Raw genomic sequence first — 26,520 nt, 5'->3', positions numbered from 1 at the left:
TCTCTCCTGGGTCAGGCCCCACTAGCCCAGTCCTCTCTCCAGGCCCAGTGTGCCCTTTGACCCCAGGAGGCCCCGTGACCCCGTGACCCCCGGGAGGCCCAGCGTGCCCCGTGACCCTAGAGATCTGACAGCCAGTCTCATAATTGTACGTCTGTCCTTCCCTTCTTCCGTACGTAAGCCAAGAAATATGTAGAAAGACAAGGTGGCGGCAGTCTTCACAGCTTCTTGTAAGAGAAACTGTCTGTCTGTCTGGCTGTCTGGATGAATGGCTGTCTGGATGATTGGCTGTCTGGATGATTGGCTGTCTGTCCTCTCCGACTGACAGGTCAGGCTAGCTGTGAGGCCCGTTGTGTGAAGCAGACACCCAGGGTAAAGACTGTCTGGAGACCGGTCTCTCAGAGGTCTATAAGGTCAGCTGACCAGCACGATGGAGACGTCTCCTTGGTGGGAGACTTTGTGTTTGGGTTTTGACAGCTGTGGTGATGGCTAGGGGACAGCCTTATCGTGTAGGGTGATGGCTAGGGGACAGCCTTATCATGTAGGGTGATGGCTAGGGGACAGCCTTATCATGTAGGGTGATGGCTAGGGGACAGCCTTATCATGTAGGGTGATGGCTAGGGGACAGCCTTATCATGTAGGGTGATGGCTAGGGGACAACCTTATCATGTAGGGTGATGGCTGGGGACAGCCTTATCATGTAGGGTGATGGCTGGGGACAGCCTTATCACTGCTTTACCGTGTAGGGTGATGGCTGGGGGACAGCCTTATCACTGCTTTACCGTGTAGGGTGATGGCTGGGGGACAGCCTTATCGTGTAGGGTGATGGCTAGGGGACAGCCTTATCGTGTAGGGTGATGGCTAGGGGACAGCCTTATCGTGTAGGGTGATGGCTAGGGGACAGCCTTATCGTGTAGGGTGATGGCTAGGGGACAGCCTTATCGTGTAGGGTGATGGCTAGGGGACAGCCTTATCGTGTAGGGTGATGGCTAGGGGACAGCCTTATTGTGTAGGGTGATGGCTAGGGGACAGCCTTATCGTGTAGGGTGATGGCTAGGGGACAGCCTTATCATGTAGGGTGATGGCTAGGGGACAGCCTTATCACTGCTTTACCGTGTAGGGTGATGGCTGGGGGACAGCCTTATCACTGCTTTACCGTGTAGGGTGATGGGTAGGGGACAGCCTTATCGTGTAGGGTGATGGCTAGGGGACAGCCTTATCGTGTAGGGTGATGGCTAGGGGACAGCCTTATCATGTAGGGTGATGGCTAGGGGACAGCCTTATCATGTAGGGTGATGGCTAAGGGACAGCCTTATCACTGCTTTATCATGTAGGGTGATGGCTAGGGGACAGCCTTATCACTGCTTTACCGCGTAGGGTGATGGCTGGGGACAGCCTTATCATGTAGGGTGATGGCTGGGGACAGCCTTATCACTGCTTTACCATGTAGGGTGATGGCTAGGGGACAGCCTTATCACTGCTTTACCATGTAGGGTGATGGCTAGGGGACAGCCTTATCATGTAGGGTGATGGCTAGGGGACAGCCTTATCACTGCTTTACCGTGTAGGGTGATTGCTAGGGGACAGCCTTATCATGTAGGGTGATGGCTGGGGACAGCCTTATCACTGCTTTACCATGTAGGGTGATGGCTAGGGGACAGCCGTATCACTGCTTTACCATGTAGGGTGATGGCTAGGGGACAGCCTTATCGTGTAGGGTGATGGCTGGGGGACAGCTTTATCGTGTAGGGTGATGGCTGGGGGACAGCCTTATCGTGTAGGGTGATGGCTAGGGGACAGCCTTACCACTGCTTTACCATGTAGGGTGATGGCTAGGGGACAGCCTTATCATGTAGGGTGATGGCTAGGGGACAGCCTTACCACTGCTTTACCGTGTAGGGTGATGGCTAGGGGACAGCCTTATCATGTAGGGTGATGGCTAGGGGACAGCCTTATCACTGCTTTACCATGTAGGGTGATGGCTGGGGACAGCCTTATCATGTAGGGTGATGGCTATGGGACAGCCTTATCATGTAGGGTGATGGCTGGGGGACAGCCTTATCGTGTAGGGTGATGGCTAGGGGACAGCCTTATCATGTAGAGTGATGGCTGGGGGACAGCCTTATCGTGTAGGGTGATGGCTAGGGGACAGCCTTATCATGTAGGGTGATGGCTATGGGACAGCCTTATCATGTAGGGTGATGGCTGGGGGACAGCCTTATCACTGCCTTATCATGTAGGGTGATGGTAGGGGGTGGCCTTATCACTGCTTTACCATGTAGGGTGATGGCTAGGGACAGCCTTATCACTGCCTTATCATGTAGGGTGATGGCTGGGGGACAGCCTTATCATGTAGGGTGATGGTATGGTGATGGCTAGGGGACAGCCTTATCATGTAGGGTGATGGTAGGGTGATGGCTAGGGGACAGCCTTATCGTGTAGGGTGATGGCTGGGGGACAGCCTTACCATGTAGGGTGATGGTAGGGTGATGGCTAGGGGACAGCCTTACCATGTAGGGTGATGGTAGGGTGATGGCTAGGGGACAGCCTTATCACTGCTTTACTGTGTAGGGTGATGGCTAGGGGACAGCCTTACCATGTAGGGTGATGGTAGGGTGATGGCTAGGGGACAGCCTTACCATGTAGGGTGATGGTAGGGTGATGGCTAGGGGACAGCCTTACCATGTAGGGTGATGGTAGGGTGATGGCTAGGGGACAGCCTTATCATGTAGGGTGATGGTAGGGTGATGGCTAGGGGACAGCCTTATCATGTAGGGTGATGGTAGGGTGATGGCTAGGGGACAGCCTTATCATGTAGGGTGATGGTAGGGTGATGGTAGGGTGATGGCTAGGGGACAGCCTTATCACTGCCTTTCAGAGTGAACACCAGTCCAATATACATATCTGTCAAAGTTTGTATCTCAAATACTTTGACGAATAAATTCCCTCATACCGTTGTTCTTGTGTTCTCCTACAACCCTCCTTTTTCAATTCGTATTGTGGACGCTAACATGTCTCTTCCTTTCCTGTTCCCGTCTCCAGGGCGACGTCCAACAACAAGGTGTGTGAGATGGTGGGCCTGGAGCTGAGCTATATAAACTCTAACCTGCAGCTGCTCATGGAACAACTGGAGGGACTCAACAGCTCAGTGGACGTCTACCAGAACATCCAGTGAGTAAACGGCGGCCCTTTAAAACGGCGCCCCTTTAAAACGGCGCCCCTTTAAAACGGCGCCCCTTTTTAAATGGTGCCCTTTTTAAACGACGCCCCTTTGAAACGACGCCCCTTTAAAACGACGCCCTTTTTAAACGGCGCCCCCTTTAAAACGACGCCCTTTTTAAACGACGCCCCTTTGAAACGACGCCCCTTTGAAACGACGCCCTTTTTGAAACGACGCCCTTTTTGAAACGACGCCCTTTTTGAAACGGCGCCCTTTTTAAACGACGCCCTTTTTAAACGACGCCCTGTCTACTCCTCCTTTACCCCCAACCACCCTACCTATCATGCTACAGGTGGTCACGTGAGAATTGGCCATAACGTCATATATAACATAACCATACAGTGATTTCTAAAGTATTGGTGCAGTGAAACAAGTTGTTGTTTTGGCTCTGTACTCCAGCATTTTGGATTTAACTATGAGATTTAAGGACTGTCAGTTAAAAATTTGAGGATATTTTCAATCCTATCGGGTGAACCGTTTTGGAAATTACTGTGCTTTTTGGCCCCCCCAGCCTAATGGAGGAACCAGCTTCCCCCTGGGGGGGGGGGGGGGGCTAAGACACCTGAGGTGGCAGGACGGAGTGGGAGGGTTGGAGTGGGAGGGCCAAGACACCTGGGGTGGGAGGGCGGAGTGGGAGGGTTGGAGTGGGAGGGCCAAGACACCTGAGGTGGCAGGACGGAGTGCTCTGGTTGGGGTGGGAGGGCCAAGACACCTGAGGTGGCAGGACGGAGTGCTCGGGTTGGGGTGGGAGGGCCAAGACACCTGAGGTGGCAGGACGGAGTGCTCGGGTTGGGGTGGGAGGGCCAAGACACCTGAGGTGGCAGGACGGAGTGCTCGGGTTGGGGTGTGAGGTTTGAGTGTAGCCTGAATGTAGGGAGGGGCAGTTCCTCTTGCTGTTCCGTAGGTAAGCACCGCGGTCTTGTAGTGGATACGAGCTTCGACAGGAAGCCAGTGGAGTGTGCGGAGGAGGAGCGGGGCGACATGGGAGAACTTGGGAAGGTTGAGCACCAGGCGGGCTGCAGGGTTCTGGATGTGTTGCAGGTGTTTGATGGCACCAGAGGGGAACCCAGCCAACAGCGAGTTGCAGTCGTCTAGATGGGAGAGGACAAGTTCCTGGATTAAGTTCTGATACGACCTCCATTTCTCTTCTTCTAAGGTTTATTACAATCTGGTTTCTGATGTCAGAGTGTTGAATGAGTTCAGTTGTTGCTAGAGGGTGTGAACTAGTCCGCAGGACCCGTCTTAAATGAAACACCAGCGACCTAAAATACATTACAGTCAACTGGGCCTTAAATAAAACTGGGCCTTAAATAAAACACCATGAACCTTAATACACTACAGTCAACTGGGCCTTAAATAAAACACCAGCAACCTAAAATACATTACAGTCATCTGGGCCTTAAATAAAACTGGGCCTTAAATAAAACTGGGCCTTAAATAAAACACCAGCAACCTAAATACACTACAGTCAACTGGGCCTTAAATAAAACACTGTGAACCTTAATAAACACACAGCGTGCACATTGCTGTGGAATGCGGAGAGCTTTGACATGCTTTGATTAGGCTGACGTGCACCGCAGCAACTCAGAGGCTTCACATCAAAACAAAGAGCTGGTGAGAGAGGGAGCGAGAGAGAGCAACAGAGCGAGGAAAAAGAACTGGCCTGTCTGGTCGAGAACAGAAACGAAGGATTACGGATGAGGAACCAAGTGATCTCAGAAGATTTACACCCACTCGTATGTCTGATGAGGAAGTTAGCATGGGGACCTGTCTTCAGTTAGCATGGGGACCTGTCTTCAGTTAGCATGGGGACCCGCCTTCAGTTAGCATGGGGACCCGCCTTCAGTTAGCATGGGGACCCGCCTTCAGTTAGCATGGGGACCCGCCTTCAGTTAGCATGGGGACCCGTCTTCAGTTAGCATGGGGACCCGTCGTCAGTTAGCATGGGGACCCGTCGTCAGTTAGCATGGGGACCCGTCTTCAGTTAGCATGGGGACCCGTCTTCAGTTAGCATGGGGACCCGTCTTCAGTTAGCATGGGGACCCGTCTTCAGTTAGCATGGGGACCCGTCTTCAGTTAGCATGGGGACCCGTCTTCAGTTAGCATGGGGACCCGTCTTCAGTTAGCATGGGGACCCGCCTTCAGTTAGCATGGGGACCCGCCTTCAGTTAGCATGGGGACCCGCCTTCAGTTAGCATGGGGACCCGCCTTCAGTTAGCATGGGGACCCGCCTTCAGTTAGCATGGGGACCCGCCTTCAGTTAGCAAGCAGCTCACAGTTGTGAGCCATTTTTGTTTTGTTTTGTGTGTCTCACCATCTAGATGGGTACAGCTTGTATACACCATTTTGCGAATGCTCCACGTTCTAACCAAGTTATTGCTGGAAATAGCTTGCCCTTTCAAAGCTCCTATCGCAGAATATAACAAACACCCAACGTTGAATTTCGTTGGTACTTCCTGCTTTAGTTTTTGCTTGTAAGCAGGAATCAGGAGGATAGAATTATGGTCAGATTTGCCAAATGGAGGACGAGGGAGAGCTTTGTATGTCTCTCTCTGTGTGGAGTAAAGGTGGTCTAGAATTATTTATTTTTTTCCCTCGGGTTGCACATTTTAACATGCTGGTAGAAATTGGGTCAAACGGATTTCAGTTTCCCTGCATTAAACTCCCCGGCCACTAGGAGCGCAGCCTCTTGATGAGCGGTTTCCTGTTTGCTTATTGCCTTCTACAGCTCATTGAGTGCGGTCTTAATGCCAGCAACGATTTGTGGTAGTAAATGGAAAGCTATGTAAAAATATAGATAAACATCTCTTAAGTAAATAGTGTGGTCTACGGCTTATCATGAGATACTCTACCTCAGGTGAGCAAAACCTCCAGACTTCCTTTTAATATTAGATTTCGTGCACCAGCTGTTGTTTACAAATATAAACAGATCGAAACTGCTTTTCTTACCGGAGGCGGCTGTTCCATCTTGCCGTTACGGCGAAAACCCCGCCAGCTTGACGTTATCCCTGTTGTCGTTCAGCCACGACTCGGTGAAACAACAAAATATTAAAAACGGTATCTAAATGTGTCATCCTATGATTGTACGTTGGCTAATAGGACCGATGGTAGAGGCAGATGACCCACGTATATTACAAAGAAAAAAACAAGAGAATGGAGCCCCCCTCTGGTTTGCTTAATATAAGGAATTTGAAATCATTTTCACTTTTGATACTTAAGTATTTTTAAAACCAAATACCTTTTTTTTTTAAACTTTAACTCAAGTAGTATTTTACTGGTTGACTTTCACTTTTACTCAAGTATGACAGTTGGGTCCTTTTTTCCACTGTTGGAAAACACCCTGAACCTCCATCTGTATGCAGACACACACTCCTCAGTAAGATGCCATGTTCTCCATGACAACCAGAACCTAACAGAACATCCTGGTTGGTCAGAGTGCCCTATCTGAGGACCAATCAGAGTCCCTGGAGACCGGCCCAAGCACGTTCTCTTTCTTCCAATTCTGGTGAGAAGATGTGACCGGCCCAAATGGCATCCTATTTCTCTGTGCACTACTTTTGATTAGACCCAGAGGGGGAGTAGGGTGCCAGACCCGGAGGGGAGTAGGGTGCCAGACCCGGAGGGGAGTAGGGTGCCAGGCCCGGAGGGGAGTAGGGTGCCAGGCCCGGAGGGGAGTAGGGTGCCAGGGGAGTAGGGTGCCAGGGGAGTAGGGTGCCAGGGGAGTAGGGTGCCAGGGGAGTAGGGTGCCAGGCCCGGAGGGGAGTAGGGTGCCAGGCCCGGAGGGGGAGTAGGGTGCCAGGCCCGGAGGGGAGTAGGGTGCCAGGCCCGGAGGGGGAGTAGGGTGCCAGGCCCGGAGGGGGAGTAGGGTGCCAGGCCCGGAGGGGGAGTAGGGTGCCAGGCCCGGAGGGGGAGTAGGGTGCCAGGCCCGGAGGGGGAGTAGGGTGCCAGGCCCGGAGGGGGGGTAGGGTGCCAGGCCCGGAGGGGAGTAGGGTGCCAGGCCCGGCGGGGGAGTAGGGTGCCAGGCCCGGAGGGGGAGTAGGGTGCCAGGCCCGGAGGGGGAGTAGGGTGCCAGGCCCGGAGGGGGAGTAGGGGTGCCAGGCCCGGAGGGGGAGTAGGGTGCCAGGCCCGGAGGGGGAGTAGGGTGCCAGGCCCGGAGGGGGAGTAGGGTGCCAGGCCCGGAGGGGGAGTAGGGTGCCAGGCCCGGAGGGGGAGTAGGGTGCCAGGCCCGGAGGGGGAGTAGGGTGCCAGACCCGGAGGGGGAGTAGGGTGCCAGACCCGGAGGGGGAGTAGGGTGCCAGACCCGGAGGGGGAGTAGGGTGCCAGACCCGGAGGGGGAGTAGGGTGCCAGACCCGGGGGGGGAGTAGGGTGCCAGACCCGGAGGGGGAGTAGGGGTGCCAGACCCGGAGGGGGAGTAGGGTGCCAGACCCGGAGGGGAGTAGGGTGCCAGACCCAGAGGGGAGTAGGGTGCCAGACCCGGAGGTGGTCTGGGTCTGGCTGAGGGTGAAGCACGCCTAGGATGCATCCCAAACAGCACCCTATTCCCTACATAGTGCACTACTTTAGACCAGAGCCCTATGGCACCCTATTCCCTATATATATAGTGCACTACTTTAGACCAGAGCCCTATGGCACCCTATTCCCTACATAGTGCACTACTTTAGACCAGAGCCCTATGGCACCCTATTCCCTATATATAGTGCACTACTTTAGACCAGAGCCATGTGTTTCCTGGTGAAAAAGTAGGGCACTATATAGAGAATGTAGTGGCGAGCCCCAGCCTACAGTGACCTCCTAACCCACGTCTCCTGGAGAAGCTCCAAGTTAACTCTCTTAGTGTTGAACACGTCTGAAAACAACCCACAATGCTTTGGGGTCTGTGTGTTTGGGTGTTTTTTTTTACTGAGGGATGGAACACTCCAAGATGTGCTCTGGGATATCTGGGTTGTTGAATTCCCTGGACTGAAAAGTAAAAACGCTCACGGCCTTTTTCATTGTCAACCCTCTCCTCTTCCCTCCTCTATATCAGGTCAAACCCTCTCTTCTCCCCTCCTCTATATCAGGTCAAACCCTCTCCTCTCCCTCCTCTATATCAGGTCAAACCCTCTCCTCTCCCTCCTCTATATCAGGTCAAACCCTCTCCTCTCCCTCCTCTATATCAGGTCAAACCCTCTCCTCTCCCCTCCTCTATATCAGGTCAAACCCTCTCCTCTCCCCTCCTCTATATCAGGTCAAACCCTCTCCTCTCCCTCCTCTATATCAGGTCAAACCCTCTCCTCTTCCCTCCTCTATATCAGGTCAAACCCTCTCCTCTCCCCTCCTCTATATCAGGTCAAACCCTCTCCTCTCCCCTCTTCTATATCAGGTCAAACCCTCTCCTCTCCCCTCCTCTATATCAGGTCAAACCCTCTCCTCTCCCCTCCTCTATATCAGGTCAAACCCTCTCCTCTCCCCTCCTCTATATCAGGTCAAACCCTCTCCTCTCCCCTCCTCTATATCAGGTCAAACCATCTCCTCTACTCTCCCCTCCTCTATATCAGGTCAAACCCTCTCCTCTCCCCTCCTCTATATCAGGTCAAACCCTCTCCTCTCCCCTCCTCTATATCAGGTCAATCCCTCTCCTCTCCCTCCTCTATATCAGGTCAAACCCTCTCCTCTCCCCTCCTCTATATCAGGTCAAACCCTCTCCTCTCCCCTCCTCTATATCAGGTCAAACCCTCTCCTCTCCCTCCTCTATATCAGGTCAAACCCTCTCCTCTCCTCTCCCCTCCTCTATATCAGGTCAAACCCTCTCCTCTCCCCTCCCCTCCTCTATATCAGGTCAAACCCTCTCCTCTCCCCTCCTCTATATCAGGTCAAACCCTCTCCTCTCCCTCCTCTATATCAGGTCAAACCCTCTCCTCTCCCTCCTCTATATCAGGTCAAACCCTCTCCTCTCCCCTCCTCTATATCAGGTCAAACCCTCTCCCTCCTCTATATCAGGTCAAACCCTCTCCTCTCCCTCCTCTATATCAGGTCAAACCCTCTCCTCTCCCCTCCTCTATATCAGGTCAAAAACTCTCCTCTCCCTCCTCTATATCAGGTCAAACCCTCTCCTCTCCCCTCCTCTATATCAGGTCAAACCATCTCCTCTCCTCTCCCCTCCTCTATATCAGGTCAAACCCTCTCCTCTCCCCTCCTCTATATCAGGTCAAACCCTCTCCTCTCCCCTCCTCTATATCAGGTCAATCCCTCTCCTCTCCCTCCTCTATATCAGGTCAAACCCTCTCCTCTCCCCTCCTCTATATCAGGTCAAACCCTCTCCTCTCCCTCCTCTATATCAGGTCAAACCCTCTCCTCTCCCTCCTCTATATCAGGTCAAACCCTCTCCTCTCCCCTCCTCTATATCAGGTCAAACCCTCTCCTCTCCCCTCCTCTATATCAGGTCAAACCCTCTCCTCTCCCTCCTCTATATCAGGTCAAACCCTCTCCTCTCCCCTCCTCTATATCAGGTCAAACCCTCTCCTCTCTCTCCTCTATATCAGGTCAAACCCTCTCCTCTCCCTCCTCTATATCAGGTCAAACCCTCTCCTCTCCCTCCTCTATATCAGGTCAAACCCTCTCCTCTCCCTCCTCTATATCAGGTCAAACCCTCTCCTCTCCCTCCTCTATATCAGGTCAAACCCTCTCCTCTCCCCTCCTCTATATCAGGTCAAACCCTCTCCTCTCCCCTCCTCTATATCAGGTCAATCCCTCTCCTCTCCCCTCCTCTATATCAGGTCAAACCCTCTCCTCTCCCTCCTCTATATCAGGTCAAACCCTCTCCTCTCCCCTCCTCTATATCAGGTCAAACCCTCTCCTCTCCTCTCCCCTCCTCTATATCAGGTCAAACCCTCTCCTCTCCTCTCCCCTCCTCTATATCAGGTCAAACCCTCTCCTCTCCTCTCCCCTCCTCTATATCAGGTCATACCCTCTCCTCTCCCCTCCTCTATATCAGGTCAAACCCTCTCCTCTCCCCTCCTCTATATCAGGTCATACGGGAGCAGACGTACCCCAGCCATGGGGACAGTCTTTGTTACTGTCTCCCATTAGCATCTATTTCAGCTCCACAGAGACCAAGTCACCTGGTGTGTGTCTCTCTCTCTCGCTGTCTCTCTCTCGCTGTCTCTCTCTCGCTGTCTCTCTCTCGCTGTCTCTCTCTCGCTGTCTCTCTCTCGCTGTCTCTCTCTCGCTGTCTCTCTCTCTCTCTGTCTACCCACCCAGAGACAATGCTACAAGGAACCCTGTTATAGCCCGACACCACAGAGGCACTGTGGGAACACTGTAGACCTCCAGTTGTTGTGTTAGAACAGTGTGTTCGCCCAGCACAGCACAACGCCAGTCCTTGGTCACCTGTAACTCACCTGTACTCTAACGCACTACAATAGGCAGCTTAGCTTCATTCTTACCTGTCTGTTATACTACCTTGGCCTGACGTTGGGTAGAGAGACCCACACTGAACGGAAGGATCACCTTTCCCCACTTCCCTCGTCGTCACAGCGTCTTCTGCCCCTCGTCCTCAAGTCCTTTCACTCAGACCGGATCAAACTGGTTTCAGCATGTAGGGAAAGTGACAAAGGAAGGAAGCTGTTTATTTGTGACAGACTGCGGTTCTCTTGTAGTGGAAATCTCCTTAATGAGACTACTGGTTAACACTACAGGTCCATGATGTTTACTGGTTAACACTACAGGTCCATGATGTGAGGATATACTGGTGTTAACCCTTTAACACTACAGGTCCATGATGTTTACTGGTTAACACTACAGGTCCATGATGTTTACTGGTTAACACTACAGGTCCATGATGTTTACTGGTTAACACTACAGGTCCATGATGTTTACTGGTTAACACTACAGGTCCATGATGTTTACTGGTTAACACTACAGGTCCACGATGTTTACTGGTTAACACTACAGGTCCACGATGTTTACTGGTTAACACTACAGGTCCACGATGTTTACTGGTTAACACTACAGGTCCACGATGTTTACTGGTTAACACTACAGGTCCACGATGTTTACTGGTTAACACTACAGGTCCATGATGTTTACTGGTTAACACTACAGGTCCATGATGTTTACTGGTTAACACTACAGGTCCACGATGTTTACTGGTTAACACTACAGGTCCATGATGCCAGTACTCGACTATGTTGTCCTGGTTAGTTGATGAGGGCTGGAGCCAGACAGTACTCGGCTATGTTGTCCTGGTGAGGGCTGGAGCCAGACAGTACTCGGCTATGTTGTCCTGGTGAGGGCTGGAGCCAGACAGTACTCGGATATGTTGTCCTGGTGAGGGCTGGAGCCAGACAGTACTCGGCTATGTTGTCTTGGTTAGGGCTGGAGCCAGACAGTACTCGGCTATGTTGTCCTGGTTAGTTGATGAGGGCTGGAGCCAGGCAGTACTCGGCTATGTTGTCCTGGTGAGGGCTGGAGCCAGACAGTACTCGGCTATGTTGTCCTGGTGAGGGCTGGAGCCAGACAGTACTCGGATATGTTGTCCTGGTGAGGGCTGGAGCCAGACAGTACTCGGCTATGTTGTCCTGGTTAGTTAATGAGGGCTGGAGCCAGACAGTACTCGGCTATGTTGTCCTGGTTAGTTGATGAGAGCTGGAGCCAGACAGTACTCGGCTATGTTGTCCTGGTGAGGGCTGGAGCCAGACAGTACTCGGCTATGTTGTCCTGGTTAGTTGATGAGGGCTGGAGCCAGACAGTACTCGGCTATGTTGTCCTGGAGAGGGCTGGAGCCAGACAGTACTTGGCTATGTTGTCCTGGTTAGTTAATGAGGGCTGATTATGAAACCTCTGGTCTGAGCTAATCAAACGCCTACAATTTAACAGACTTCAACTCTTTAATGGCTGAAGGTAGAAGAGCGATTTAACTTCATCATTACTTGTTTTTGTAAGGGGTGTTGACAAGCTGAGTGTACCAACCTAGCACACAGCTCAGACACCCATCCATACCCCACAAGACATGCCACCAGAGGTCTGTTTAAACTACTGGCACACAGCTCAGACACCCATCCATACCCCACAAGACATGCCACCAGAGGTCTGTTTAAACTACTGGCACACAGCTCAGACACCCATCCATACCCCACAAGACATGCCACCAGAGGTCTGTTTAAACTACTGGCACACAGCTCAGACACCCATCCATACCCCACAAGACATGCCACCAGAGGTCTGTTTAAACTACTGGCACACAGCTCAGACACCCATCCATACCCCACAAGACATGCCACCAGAGGTCTGTTTAAACTACTGGCACACAGCTCAGACACCCATCCATACCCCACAAGACATGCCACCAGAGGTCTGTTTAAACTACTGGCACACAGCTCAGACACCCATCCATACCCCACAAGACATGCCACCAGAGGTCTGTTTAAACTACTGGCACACAGCTCAGACACCCATCCATACCCCACAAGACATGCCACCAGAGGTCTGTTTGAACTACTGGCACACAGCTCAGACACCCATCCATACCCCACAAGACATGCCACCAGAGGTCTGTTTGAACTACTGGCACACAGCTCAGACACCCATCCATACCCCACAAGACATGCCACCAGAGGTCTGTTTGAACTACTGGCACACAGCTCAGACACCCATCCATACCCCACAAGACATGCCACCAGAGGTCTCTTCACAGTCCCCAAGTCCAGAACAGACTATGGGAGGCGCCACAGTACTACATAGAGCCATGACTACATGGAACTCTATTACACATCAAGTAACTGATGCAAGCAGTAGAATCAGGTTTTAAAAAACAGATTAGAAAATACACCTCATGGAACCCAAACCGGCTCTGCGCGCCATCGTGCATAAATGTATTTTGTCCCCCCCACACCAAAACGTGATCACAACACGCAGGTTAAAATATCAGAACAAACTCTGAACCAATGACGTTAATTTGGGGACAGGTCGAAAAGCATTAAACATTTATGGAAATGTAGCTAGTTAGCTTGCACTTGCTAGCTAATTTGTCCTATTTAGCTAGCTTGCTGTTGCTAGCTAATTTGTCCTATTTAGCTAGCTTGCTGTTGCTAGCTAATTTGTCCTGAGATATAAACATAATATAGATTTCTAAATTTATTTTGCAACGCGAGCGGTGTAGTCAGCCTGTAAGGTGGGGGGCCCTGTTGGTGTGAGTAAGGTGGACCCAGATACCCCTGGGTGTTTGTTCTGGCTTGCAGTGTATTGTGGGGCAGTGTTGGCGCGTCTGTATGTAAAGAGAGACTGTTGTCAAAGGGTGTTCCCTCTGGCCTGCAATCTGAAGAGCAAATGTAAACTTTCTCCCAATTTTTAAATATTTAATTTAGTTATGTATTGATGTCAATGGGATTACTAAGTGAAAATGTGACTTAAATGGAAGTTCGGATTCACCCCTTTTAATTTGTGATATCAACTCTGAGCCTCACCACTAACATCACACTACCAAACCTGTCTGTTATGTCACTTCAACAAAATGGCTGTTAATGTGTTTACATTTTACATTTTAGTCATTTAGCAGACGCTCTTATCCAGAGCGACTTACAGTAGTGAATGCATACATTTTTCTTCTCCGTACTGGTCCCCCGTGGGAATCGAACCCACAACCCTGGCGTTGCAATCACCATGCTCTACCAACTGAGCCACCACGGAACCATAAAACTCTGAGCCTCGCTGTTTACCACTAACATCACTGTATAACAGTTAAATATCACATGTTCACGATATCTCCTTTCCTGTTTCCAGAGAGACCTCCAGCATCCCTCTCATCCCGCTGGGACTGAAGGAGACTAAAGAAATGGACTTCTCTGTGTCATTCAAGGTAGTACAGACCTCCATTTCACCACTGCTTCACTACCTGTCCATTTCAGATCATTTAACAGGTTCCCTTATCCGGGCCGGTTCCCTTATCCGGGCCGGTTCCCTTACCCGTGCCGACGTCCAGGCAGGTTCCCTTATCCGGGCCGGTTCCCTTATCCGGGCCGGTTCCCATATCCGGGCCGGTTCCCATATCCGGGCCGGTTCCCATATCCGGGCCGGTTCCCATATCCAGGCAGGTTCCCATATCCAGGCAGGGCGTACAGTTAAGGTACAGCAGCTGTTTCACAATTCATTGATATCAATTCCTTTGACAGAAATCTCTATTCTCCATTTGTTCACTAGTATGTACTGGATATATAGATATAGGTTTACGTCCCAAATTGCAACCTATTCCCTATTTTTATGCACTACTGTTGTCCCCTGGTCAAAAGTAGTGCACTACACGGAGAATACAGTGACATTGGGACGTAAACCATTTTGTTCAGCATTTCATCAGGTTCAATAGAATCAAGTTAACCCTCAGCAAACAGCTGTTATTATTGTCAACTAGGTCACAGCTGTGTCAACCAGGAAATGACAACAGCACAGTAAGCCAACCGGTGGTGGAGAATACCATGATGTCACCTTTTTTATACCGCTGTGAGGTGCAGATAAGGACTCGGCAGTATCTAGATGATAGACTTAGGCTACGTCCCAAATTGGACCCTATTCCCCATATAGACCACTTCTGTTGACCAGAGCCCTATGGTACTCCCTTGTGGGTCCTCCCTTGGCGGGTCCTCCCTTGGCGGGTCCTCCCTTGGCGGGTCCTCCCTTGGCGGGTCCTCCCTTGGCGGGTCGGTCCTCCCTTGGCGGGTCCTCCCTTGTGTGGGTCCTCCCTTGTGGGCCTTGGTCAAACGTAGTGCGCTAGGGAATAGGGTGCCATTTGAGACGTGGACTTCCTGTATCTGTCTGACCAGTTAAGTGTTCCCTACTTCCAGCCTGTAATCAACTAGCTTTCATGACCAGGTGTCAGTGACATGCCGTCTGGCTGCTAGTCAGGAGACAAAACACTGATCGTCACGCGGCTAGAGAGACACCTCCGCTGGGGAGGGCTCAGGCTGGGTCTGGGGAGGGCTCGGGGCTGGGTCTGGGGAGGGCTCAGGCTGGGTCTGGGGAGGGCTCGGGGTTGGGTCTGGGGAGGACTCAGGTTGGGTCTGGGGAGGACTCAGGTTGGGTCTGTAACAGGCTTCTATAGGACAGTGGATGGTGTTTTGATGGGTCGGTGGCTCTATGGGACAGTGTTTTGATGGGTCGGTGACTCTATGGGACAGTGGAGATGGTGTTTTGATTGGTCGGTGGCTCTATGGGACAGTGGATGGTGTTTTGATGGGTCGGTGACTCTGGGACATTTGGATGGTGTTTTGATGGGTCGGTGGCTCTATGGGACAGTGGATGGTGTTTGGATGGGTCGGTGGCTCTATGGGACAGTGGATGGTGTTTTGATGGGTCGGTGACTCTATGGGACAGTGGATGGTGTTTTGATGGGTCGGTGACTATGGGACAGTGGATGGTGTTTTGATGGGACAGTGGATGGTGTTTTGATGGGTCGGTGACTCTATGGGACAGTGGATGGGGTTTTGATGGGTCGGTGGCTCTATGGGACAGTGGATGGTGTTTTGATTGGTCGGTGGCTCTATGGGACAGTGGATGGTGTTTTGATTGGTCGGTGACTCTATGGGCCAGTGGATGGTGTTTTGATGGGGCGGCGACTCTATGGGACAGTGGATGGTGTTTTGATGGGTCGGTGGCTCTATGGGACAGTGGATGGTGTTTTGATGGGTCGGTGGCTCTATAGGACAGTGGATGGTGTTTCGATGGGTCGGTGGCTCTATAGGCCAGTGGATGGTGTTTTGATGGGTCGGTGGCTCTATAGGACAGTGGATGGTGTTTTGATGGGTCGGTGGCTCTATAGGACAGTAGATGGTGTTTTGATGGGTTGGTGACTCTATGGGACAGTGGATGGTGTTTTGATGGGTCGGTGGCTGGACATCACAAGACTTTATAACCGTGTGTTGATGATGGTCTCCCTGTTCTGGTGTGTTTTTGTTTCCCCAGGACTTCATCCTGGAGCACTACAGTGAAGATGGCTCCAGCTTCGAGGAGGAGATTGCTGACCTGATGGACCTGAGACAGGTACTTTCACCATAGGTCTCATAGCAATCGACCACGTCAGATGGGAAACTGGGTTTCCTCAATGGAATCACCCACCACACATCTCCATCCCTGTCTTGTTGTATTTTGACCCTCTTTCCCCACTGTACCCACAGGCCTGTCGTACCCCCAGTCGCAATGACGCCGGCATCGAGACCCTGGCCAAGTACTTCAGCCACATGCCTCTACTGGAGAGCCGCTTCTTCTCCGCCTCCCGCCCGATGGGCGTCTTCTTTACTTGGTATGTTCCATCTCACTATCTCCAATACCCAGTCGATCGTGGTTCGACCCAGCCCAGGGGTCCGACCCAGCCCAGGGGTCCGACCCGGCCCAGGGGTCCAGGTATCTCTAGTAGCTTCACCTGACTGTCTCCAAAACTCAGTCGACTCGTCAGTGAAATGCACTTTTTGCCAGTCCTGTCTGGTCCATCGACGGTGGGTTTGCGCCCATAGGCGACGATGTTGCCGGTGATGTCTGGTGAGGACCTACCTTACAACAGGCCTACAAGCTCTCAGTCCAGCCTCTCTCAGCCTATTGCGGACAGTCTGAGCACTGATGGAGGGATTGTGCGTTCCTGGTGTAACTCGGGAAGTTGTGGTTGCCATCCTGTACCTGTCCCGCAGGTGTGGTGATCGGATGTACCGATCCTGTGCAGGTGTTGTTACATGTGGTCTGCCACTGCGAGGACGATCAGCTGTCCATCCTGTCTCCCTGTAGCGCTGTCTTAGGCGTCTCACAGTACGGACACTGCAATTTATTGCCATGGCCACATCTGCAGTCCTCATGTGTCCTTGCAGCATGCCTAAGGCACGTTCACGCTGATGAGCAGGGACCCTGGGCATCTTTCTTTTGGTGTTTTTCAGAGTCAGTAGAAAGACCTCTTTAGTGTCCTAAGTTTTCATAACTGTGACCTTAATTGCCTTCCATCTGTAAGCTGTTAGTGCCTTAACGAACGTTCCACAGGTGCATGTTCATTAATTGTTTATGGTTCATTGAACAAGCATGGGATGCAGTGTTTAAACCCTTAAACAGGACAGTAGGTTGGGGGGCTGTGTGTCTGTCTCTCTAGGGGTCAACATGTCTGTCTCTCCCAGGGGGTCAACATGTCTGTCTCTCCCAAGGGGTCAACATGTCTGTCTCTCCCAGGGGTCAACATGTCTGTCTCTCCCGGGGGCTCAACATGTCTGTCTCTCCCGGGGGCTCAACATGTCTGTCTCTCCAAAGGCTCAACATGTCTGTCTCTCCCGGGGGCTCAACATGTCTGTCTCTCCCGGGGGCTCAACATGTCTGTCTCTCCAGGGGGGTCAACATGTCTGTCTCTCCCGGGGGCTCAACATGTCTGTCTCTCCAGGGGGGTCAACATGTCTGTCTCTCCCGGGGGCTCAACATGTCTGTCTCTCCAGGGGGGTCAACATGTCTGTCTGTCTCTCCCGGGGGCTCAACATGTCTGTCTGTCTCTCCCGGGGGCTCAACATGTCTGTCTGTCTCTCCCGGGGGGTCAACATGTCTGTCTGTCTCTCCCGGGGGGTCAACATGTCTGTCTGTCTCTCCCGGGGGGTCAACATGTCTGTCTGTCTCTCCCGGGGGGTCAACATGTCTGTCTGTCTCTCCCGGGGGGTCAACATGTCTGTCTGTCTCTCCCGGGGGGTCAACATGTCTGTCTGTCTCTCCCGGGGGGTCAACATGTCTGTCTGTCTCTCCCGGGGGGTCAACATGTCTGTCTCTCCAGGGGGTCAACATGGTGTTTATGATTCCACTAGTGACCTGTCTGTCTGTCTGTCTGTCTGTCTGTCTGTCTGTCTGTCTGTCTGTCTGTCTGTCTGTCTGTCTGTCTGTCTGTCTGTCTGTCTGTCTGTCTGTCTGTCTGTCTGTCTGTCTGTCCCTCCCCAGGTATGACTCGTTCACAGGTGTCCCGGTATGCCAGCAGAACCCGTCTCTGGAGAAGGCCAGTATTCTGTTCAACATTGGCGCTCTCTACACCCAGATCGGCACGCGCTCCAACCGCCAGACCGCCGCCGGCCTCCAGGTAGCCATCGCAGCCTTCCAGAAAGCTGCAGGTGAGGAGACGCGAGAATCACAGTCGGCTGTGTCCCATATGGCACCTTAGTTTCCATAGTACCCACTATAGAGGGAATATGTAGGGAATAGGGCCCTGGTTAGAGGTAGTGCACTATGTAGGGAATAGGGCCCTGGTCTAATATAGTGTACTATATAGGGAATAGGGGCCTGGTCTAATATAGTGTACTATATAGGGAATAGGGCTCTGGTCTAAAGTAGTGCACTATATAGGGAATAGGGCCCTGGTTAGAGGTAGTGCACTATGTAGGGAATAGGGCCCTGGTTATAAGTAGTGCACTATATAGGGAATAGGGCTCTGGTTATAAGTAGTGCACTATATAGGGAATAGGGCTCTGGTCTATAGTAGTACCACTATATAGGGAATAGGGCTCTGGTTATAAGTAGTGCACTATATAGGGAATAGGGCCCTGGTTATAAGTAGTGTACTATATAGGGATATAGGGTGCCATTTTGGACAACACCAGTGGCCATTACTACACTAACACAGCTGGACTCTAGTCATTGCCAATAACACTGGTGGGATATACAGTTCACTCAGAGTTGGTTTACAAGAGGTTTACAAGATTTGATTTAGTTTTATACATTTTGTAAGTTTGTAGGTCACTTATCCCACAGTCGGCGCAGTGACCAGGTCTCTCCTTGTGCGATCTGATCTTTGTTTACCGATTTAGGGGAGAAACAGCCCGTCAGAGAGAACCAGTTGACAATTTCAGTTTCATAGTTTCAAATGTCATGTCAGAACAACTATTGACTGGCTACTGGTAAAGCTGAATCATTAACAATCAATCAATCAATCAAATGTATTTATAAAGCCCTTCTTACATCAGCTGATATCTCAAAGTGCTGTACAGAAACCCAGCCTAAAACCCCCAAACAGCAAGCAATGCAGGTGTAGAAGCACGGTGGCTAGGAAAAACTCCCCTAGAAAGGCCAGAACCTAGGAAGAAACCTAGAGAGGAACCAGGCTATGAGGGGTGGCTAGGAAAAACTCCCTATAAAGGCCAAAACCTAGGAAGAAACCTAGAGAGGAACCTAGAGAGGAACCAGGCTATGAGGGGTGGCCAGTCCTCTTCTGGCTTCTCTAGTTTCCCCATGCATCATGTCCCACAGTACAGTACTGTCCCAAAGGCAGTCAAGCCAAACTAGGACAGTCCTGTCCCAAAGGCAGTCAAGCCAAACTAGGACAGTCCTGTCCCAAAGGCAGTCAAGCCAAACTAGGACAGTCCTGTCCCAAAGGCAGTCAAGCCAAACTAGGACAGTCCTGTCCCAAGGCATCAGCCAACTAGGACAGTCCTGTCCCAAAGGCAGTCAAGCCAAACTAGGACAGTCCTGTCCCAAAGGCAGTCAAGCCAAACTAGGACAGTCCTGTCCCAAAGGCAGTCAAGCCAAACTAGGATAGTCCTGTCCCAAAGGCAGTCAAGCCAAACTAGGACAGTCCTGTCCCAAAGGCAGTCAAGCCAAACTAGGACAGTCCCAAAGGCAGTCAAGCCAAACTAGGACAGTCCCAAAGGCCTAATGTCTAACGGTAGAAGCCGCGAGTCGTCGCGGTCTAACGTTACCGGGAGTATAAACGGATTAGCACATTCTCACGTGAAGTTCAGTTTTTATTAATGTGAACTCTTGCGTGTAAACTGGGTCATGCATGTTTTGGAGCATAAATTTTATCCGTAAGGAACGATTAGAAAGGAGTCCTCCATCACCTGAAGGAGATGTTCTCCCCCAGCTATGACATGAGTCCCTCCATACTCACCTCCCCCCCCCCCTCTCTCTCTCTCTCTCTCTCTGTCTCTGTCTCTGTCTCTCTGTCTCCCTCCCTCCCTGTAGGAGTCCCTCCATACTCACCTCCCCCTCTCTCTCTCTGTCTCCCCCCTGTAGGAGTCCCTCCATACTCACCTCCCCCTCTCTCTCTCTGTCTCCCCCCTGTAGGAGTCCCTCCATACTCACCTCCCCCTCTCTCTCTCTCTGTCTCCCCCCTGTAGGAGTCCCTCCATACTCACCTCCCCCTCTCTCTCTCTGTCTCCCCCCTGTAGGAGTCCCTCCATACTCACCTCCCTCTCTCTCTCTCTCTGTCTCCCCCCTGTAGGAGTCCCTCCATACTCACCTCCCTCTCTCTCTCTCTCTCTCTCTCTGTCTCCCCCCTGTAGGAGTCCCTCCATACTCACCTCCCCCTCTCTCTCTCTCTGTCTCCCCCCTGTAGGAGTCCTCCATCACCTGAAGGAGACATTCACTCACACCCCCAGCTATGACATGAGTCCCTCCATGCTCAGTATGCTCATCAAGCTGATGCTGGCCCAAGCTCAGGAGTGTCTGTTTGAGAAGATCGCTCTGTCTGGCATCCGCAACGAGTTCTTCTCTCTCCTCAAGATGGCCCAAGAGGCTGCCAAGGTACGTGTACAATTAATGTTGAATCCTTTTTTCCCACCGTCTACAGGCTGGTACAGACGGATTGATCCTGATTAAATCAGGTGTGTTATAGATGGAAGGATTTGTCCGGTGATGTTCAACACAGCTGCTTTGCCCTAATGGGGGTTAATCTGAGAGAGTTTCACCTTTAACGCTGAAAGTAAAGTAGTGCAAAGTAGTGCACTATGTAGGGAATAGGGTGCCATAGGGCTCTGGTCTAAAGTAGTGCACTATATAGGGAATAGGGTGCCATAGGGCTCTGGTCTAAAGTAGTGCACTATATAGGGAATAGGGTGCCATAGACCTCTGGTCTAAAGTAGTGCACTATATAGGGAATAGGGTGCCATAGGGCCCTGGTCTAAAGTAGTGTACTATATAGGGAATAGGGTGCCATAGGGCCCTGGTCTAAAGTAGTGCACTATATGTAGGGAATAGGGTGCCATAGGGCTCTGGTATAAAGTAGTGCACTATATAGGGAATAGGGTGCCATAGGGCTCTGGTCTAAAGTAGTGCACTATGTAGGGAATAGGGTGCCATAGGGCCCTGGTCTAAAGTAGTGCACTATATAGGGAATAGGGTGCCATAGGGCTCTGGTCTAAAGTAGTGCACTATATAGGGAATAGGGTCATTTGCGATGTGTACTATAACAGTACATCTGTCCCCTCTCAGGTAGGATGTGGACTCTGTCCCCTCAGGTAGGATGTGGACTCTGTCCCCTCTCAGGTAGGATGTGGACTCTGTCCCCTCTCAGGTAGGATGTGGACTCTGTCCCCTCTCAGGTAGGATGTGGACTATAACAGTACATCTCTCTGTCCCCGTCTCAGGTCGGAGACACCTATGACCAGGTACACCAGTCTATGATCCAGACTCCCATCAAGGACAATGTCCCGTTCTTCTGGTCCACCATGGCTCAGGTCAAGACCAACCACTACCGTTCACTGGCACACTACTTCCTGGCTACTGCGCTATTGGACCACCAGCGTAAGTCGAGAAGCCGTTAGCCAATCATATCTCTTCTGTGCGAGATCGACAGGGAGGGGGAGATGTGTAATGCCTGTTAGTTACTAGATGGGTTTCCTGGACCTTACTGGATCAGACTGGTTCTGTTAGATACTAGACGGGTTTCCTGGACCTTACTGGATCAGACTGGTTCTGTTAGTTACTAGACGGGTTTCCTGGACCTTACTGGTTCTGTTAGTTACTAGATGGGTTTCCTGGACCTTACTGGATCAGACTGGTTCTGTTAGTTACTAGACGGGTTTCCTGGACCTTACTGGATCAGACTGGTTCTGTTAGATACTAGATGGGTTTCCTGGACCTTACTGGATCAGACTGGTTCTGTTAGTTACTAGACGGGTTTCCTGGACCTTACTGGTTCTGTTAGTTACTAGATGGGTTTCCTGGACCTTACTGGATCAGACTGGTTCTGTTAGTTACTAGACGGGTTTCCTGGACCTTACTGGACCAGACTGGTTCTGTTAGATACTAGATGGGTTTCCTGGACCTTACTGGATCAGACTGGTTCTGTTAGTTACTAGACGGGTTTCCTGGACCTTACTGGTTCTGTTAGTTACTAGACGGGTTTCCTGGACCTTACTGGATCAGACTGGTTCTGTTAGATACTAGACAGGTTTCCTGGACCTTACTGGTTCTGTTAGTTACTAGATGGGTTTCCTGGACCTTACTGGATCAGACTGGTTCTGTTAGTTACTAGACGGGTTTCCTGGACCTTACTGGAACAGACTGGTTCTGTTAGTTACTAGACGGGTTTCCTGGACCTTACTGGTTCTGTTAGTTACTAGACGGGTTTCCTGGACCTTACTGGAACAGACTGGTTCTGTTAGTTACTAGATGGGTTTCCTGGACCTTACTGGATCAGACTGGTTCTGTTAGTTACTAGACATGTTTCCTGGACCTTACTGGATCAGACTGGTTCTGTTAGATACTAGACGGGTTTCCTGGACCTTACTGGTTCTGTTAGATACTAGATGGGTTTCCTGGACCTTACTGGATCAGACTGGTTCTGTTAGTTACTAGACAGGTTTCCTGGACCTTACTGGAACAGACTGGTTCTGTTAGTTACTAGATGGGTTTCCTGGACCTTACTGGTTCTGTTAGTTACTAGATGGGTTTCCTGGACCTTACTGGTTCTGTTAGTTACTAGACAGGTTTCCTGGACCTTACTGGTTCTGTTAGTTACTAGATGGGTTTACTGGACCTTACTAGATCAGACTGGTTCTGTTAGTTACTAGACGGGTTTCCTGGACCTTACTGGATCAGACTGGTTCTGTTAGATACTAGACGGGTTTCCTGGACCTTACTGGTTCTGTTAGTTACTAGACGGGTTTCCTGGACCTTACTGGATCAGACTGGTTCTGTTAGTTACTAGACGGGTTTCCTGGATCAGACTGGTTCTGTTAGATACTAGATGGGTTTCCTGGACCTTACTGGATCAGACTGGTTCATTGACCCTCTTTCCTCTCACATCCCAAAGATATAATCTCAGGTATCAGTTTAAATTTACTTTAATGGACTCTTCTCATCAGTACTTTTAGTGGAATCTCCCCACTGAGGACAGAGCAGAGCAGCTCAGAGCAGAGCAGCTCAGAGGACTGAGACCTTTAGTTTTATAAAGCAGACAGAGCAGCTCAGAGGACTGAGACCTTTAGTTTTATAAAGCAGACAGAGCAGCTCAGAGGACTGAGACCTTTAGTTTTATAAAGAGGACAGAGAGACAGAGCAGCTCAGAGGACTGAGACCTTTAGTTTTATAAAGAGGACAGAGAGACAGAGCAGCTCAGAGGACTGAGACCTTTAGTTTTATAAAGAGGACAGAGACAGAGCAGTGTAGAGTTTGAGTCTGTACCTCCATAGTCAGTTATAAATATTTATGTAACACGACTTTTGTGTTGTTCAAAACAAACTGTCTCACAGTCCCAGGCTGGATCTGTCTTTCTGCCAACAGCCAAGACTACGTCCCTAATCCCCGTCTCTGTGTTGCCATGTCCCTAATCCCCGTCTCTGTGTTGCTATGTCCCTAATCCCTGTCTCCTGTCTCTGTGTTGCCATGTCCCTAATCCCCGTCTCCTGTCTCTGTGTTGCCATGTCCCTAATCCCCGTCTCTGTGTTGCCACGTCCCTAATCCCCGTCTCTGTGTTGCCACGTCCCTAATCTGTCTCTGTGTTGCCACGTCCCTAATCTGTCTCTGTGTTGCCACGTCCCTAATCCCCGTCTCTGTGTTGCCATGTCCCTAATCCCCGTCTCTGTGTTGCCGTGTCCCTAATCCCCGTCTCCTGTCTCTGTGTTGCTACGTCCCTAATCCCCGTCTCCTGTCTGTGTTGCCACGTCCCTAATCCCCGTCTCTGTGTTGCCGTGTCTCTAATCCCCGTCTCTGTGTTGCCATGTCCCTAATCCCCGTCTCTGTGTTGCCACGTCCCTAATCCCCGTCTCTGTGTTGCCACGTCCCTAATCCCCGTCTCTGTGTTGCCACGTCCCTAATCCCCGTCTCTGTGTTGCCACGTCCCTAATCCCCGTCTCTGTGTTGCCACGTCCCTAATCCCCGTCTCTGTGTTGCCACGTCCCTAATCCCCGTCTCTGTGTTGCCACGTCCCTAATCCCCGTCTCTGTGTTGCCACGTCCCTAATCCCCGTCTCTGTGTTGCCACGTCCCTAATCCCCGTCTCTGTGTTGCCGTGTCCCTAATCCCCGTCTCTGTGTTGCCGTGTCCCTAATCCCCGTCTCTGTGTTGCCGTGTCTCTAATCCCCGTCTCTGTGTTGCCATGTCCCTAATCTGTCTCTGTGTTGCCGTGTCCCCAATCCCTGTCTCCTGTCTCTGTGTTGCCACATCCCTAATCCCCGTCTCTTGTGTTGCCATGTCCCCAATCCCTGTCTCCTGTCTCTGTGTTTCCATGTCCCTAATCCCCGTCTGTGTTGCCATGTCCCTAATCCCCGTCTGTGTTGCCACGTCCCTAATCCCCGTCTCTGTGTTGCCATGTCCCTATTCCCTGTCTCCTGTCTCTGTGTTGCCATGTCCCTAATCCCCGTCTGTGTTGCCACGTCCCTAATCCCCATCTCTGTGTTGCCATGTCCCTATTCCCTGTCTCCTGTCTCTGTGTTGCCATGTCCCTATTCCCTGTGTTTCCATGTCCTAATCCCCGTCTCCTGTCTGTGTTGCCACGTCCCTAATCCCCGTCTGTGTTGCCACGTCCCTAATCCCCGTCTCTGTGTTGCCATGTCCTAATCCCTGTCTCTGTGTTGCCATGTCTCTAATCCCCGTCTCTGTGTTGCCATGTCCCTAATCCCTGTCCCCTGTCTCTGTGTTTTCCAGTGAGACCCAGTGATGATGAGGACCAACAGGAGAAGGCTCTGTCCCAGGCGTATGATGCCATGCCAGATGGCCGCTCTGCACTCGACATCCTCAGGAAGAGAGAGGAGAGACGACGCGTCGGTAAGGCACCCAAGCCCCAATACTGTGTTTACACAGGTCCTTTATTATGTGGTTGAGGTCTAGATACTGTCATTTATAGAGTCCCTGACTGTCTGGACTCTACACACTGTCATTTATAGAGTCCCTGACTGTCTGGACTCTACACACTGTCATTTATAGAGTCCCTGACTGTCTGGACTCTACACACTGTCATTTATAGAGTCCCTGACTGTCTGGACTCTACACACTGTCATTTATAGAGTACCTGACTGTCTGGACTCTACACACTGTCATGTATAGAGTCCCTGACTGTCTGGACTCTACACACTGTCGTTTATAGAGTCCCTGACTGTCTGGACTCTACACACTGTCATGTATAGAGTCCCTGACTGTCTGGACTCTACACACTGTCGTTTATAGAGTCCCTGACTGTCTGGACTCTACACACTGTCATTTATAGAGTCCCTGACTGTCTGGACTCTACACACTGTCATTTATAGAGTCCCTGACTGTCTGGACTCTACAAGCTGTCATGTATAGAGTCCCTGACTGTCTGGACTCTACACACTGTCATTTAGAGAGTCCCTGACTGTCTGGACTCTACACACTGTCATTTATAGAGTCCCTGACTGTCTGCACTCTACAAGCTGTCATGTATAGAGTCCCTGACTGTCTGGACTCTACACACTGTCATTTAGAGAGTCCCTGACTGTCTGGACTCTACACACTGTCGTTTATATAGAGAGTCCCTGACTGTCTGGACTCTACACGCTGTCATGTATAGAGTCCCTGACTGTCTGGACTCTACACACTGTCATTTAGAGAGTCCCTGACTGTCTGGACTCTACACACTGTCGTTTATATAGAGAGTCCCTGACTGTCTGGACTCTACACACTGTCATTTATATAGAGAGTCCCTGACTGTCTGGACTCTACACACTGTCATTTATATAGAGAGTCCCTGACTGTCTGGACTCTACACGCTGTCATTTATAGAGTCCCTGACTGTCTGGACTCTACACACTGTCGTTTATATAGAGAGTCCCTGACTGTCTGGACTCTACACACTGTCGTTTAGAGAGTCCCTGACTGTCTGGACTCTACACCTTGTATACTTACTCACCTACCTTAATGACTCTCCCTCTCTCCACCCTCCTCCACCTCCTCTCTCCTCCCTCCCCTCTCCTCCCCCAGGTAAGGCCCACCTGCGGCGGGCTGTGATGGGTCATGAGCAGGGTCTGAGGATCCATGGTCTGTGTCGTCACCTCAGGAAGCTGGATGTGCTGCAGGACATCCTCCAGGCTAGTCACAAACGCTCCCTGGCCAAGTTCAACGACAACGACCGAGAAGACGAGTTCACCGACTACCTG

At 51.2% G+C, this 26,520-nt stretch overlaps 1 protein-coding gene across 3 annotated transcripts in view; it reads left to right on the top strand.

The window, feature by feature from the left end:
* rhpn2 (rhophilin, Rho GTPase binding protein 2) overlaps positions 1-26,520 on the top strand; it is a 62,462-nt gene that overhangs the window by 23,772 nt on the left and 12,170 nt on the right. For all 3 annotated transcript variants that reach the window (XM_029768617.1, XM_029768618.1, XM_029768616.1), the window contains exons 3-11: positions 3,040-3,168; positions 13,977-14,052; positions 16,149-16,226; positions 16,361-16,485; positions 18,135-18,301; positions 20,521-20,708; positions 21,551-21,707; positions 25,052-25,171; positions 26,345-26,520. The exon at positions 26,345-26,520 is cut by the window's right edge and continues 19 nt beyond it. In XM_029768617.1, the coding sequence (XP_029624477.1) occupies positions 3,040-3,168; positions 13,977-14,052; positions 16,149-16,226; positions 16,361-16,485; positions 18,135-18,301; positions 20,521-20,708; positions 21,551-21,707; positions 25,052-25,171; positions 26,345-26,520 (1,216 nt within the window). The remainder of the gene's footprint in view (positions 1-3,039; positions 3,169-13,976; positions 14,053-16,148; positions 16,227-16,360; positions 16,486-18,134; positions 18,302-20,520; positions 20,709-21,550; positions 21,708-25,051; positions 25,172-26,344) is intronic.

The sequence above is a fragment of the Salmo trutta genome, chromosome 12 (assembly GCF_901001165.1).
Source record: "Salmo trutta chromosome 12, fSalTru1.1, whole genome shotgun sequence".
Lineage (NCBI taxonomy): Eukaryota > Metazoa > Chordata > Actinopteri > Salmoniformes > Salmonidae > Salmo > Salmo trutta.
Note: the sequence above shows the minus strand (reverse complement) of the source record. Positions and strands in the feature narration are given on the sequence as shown.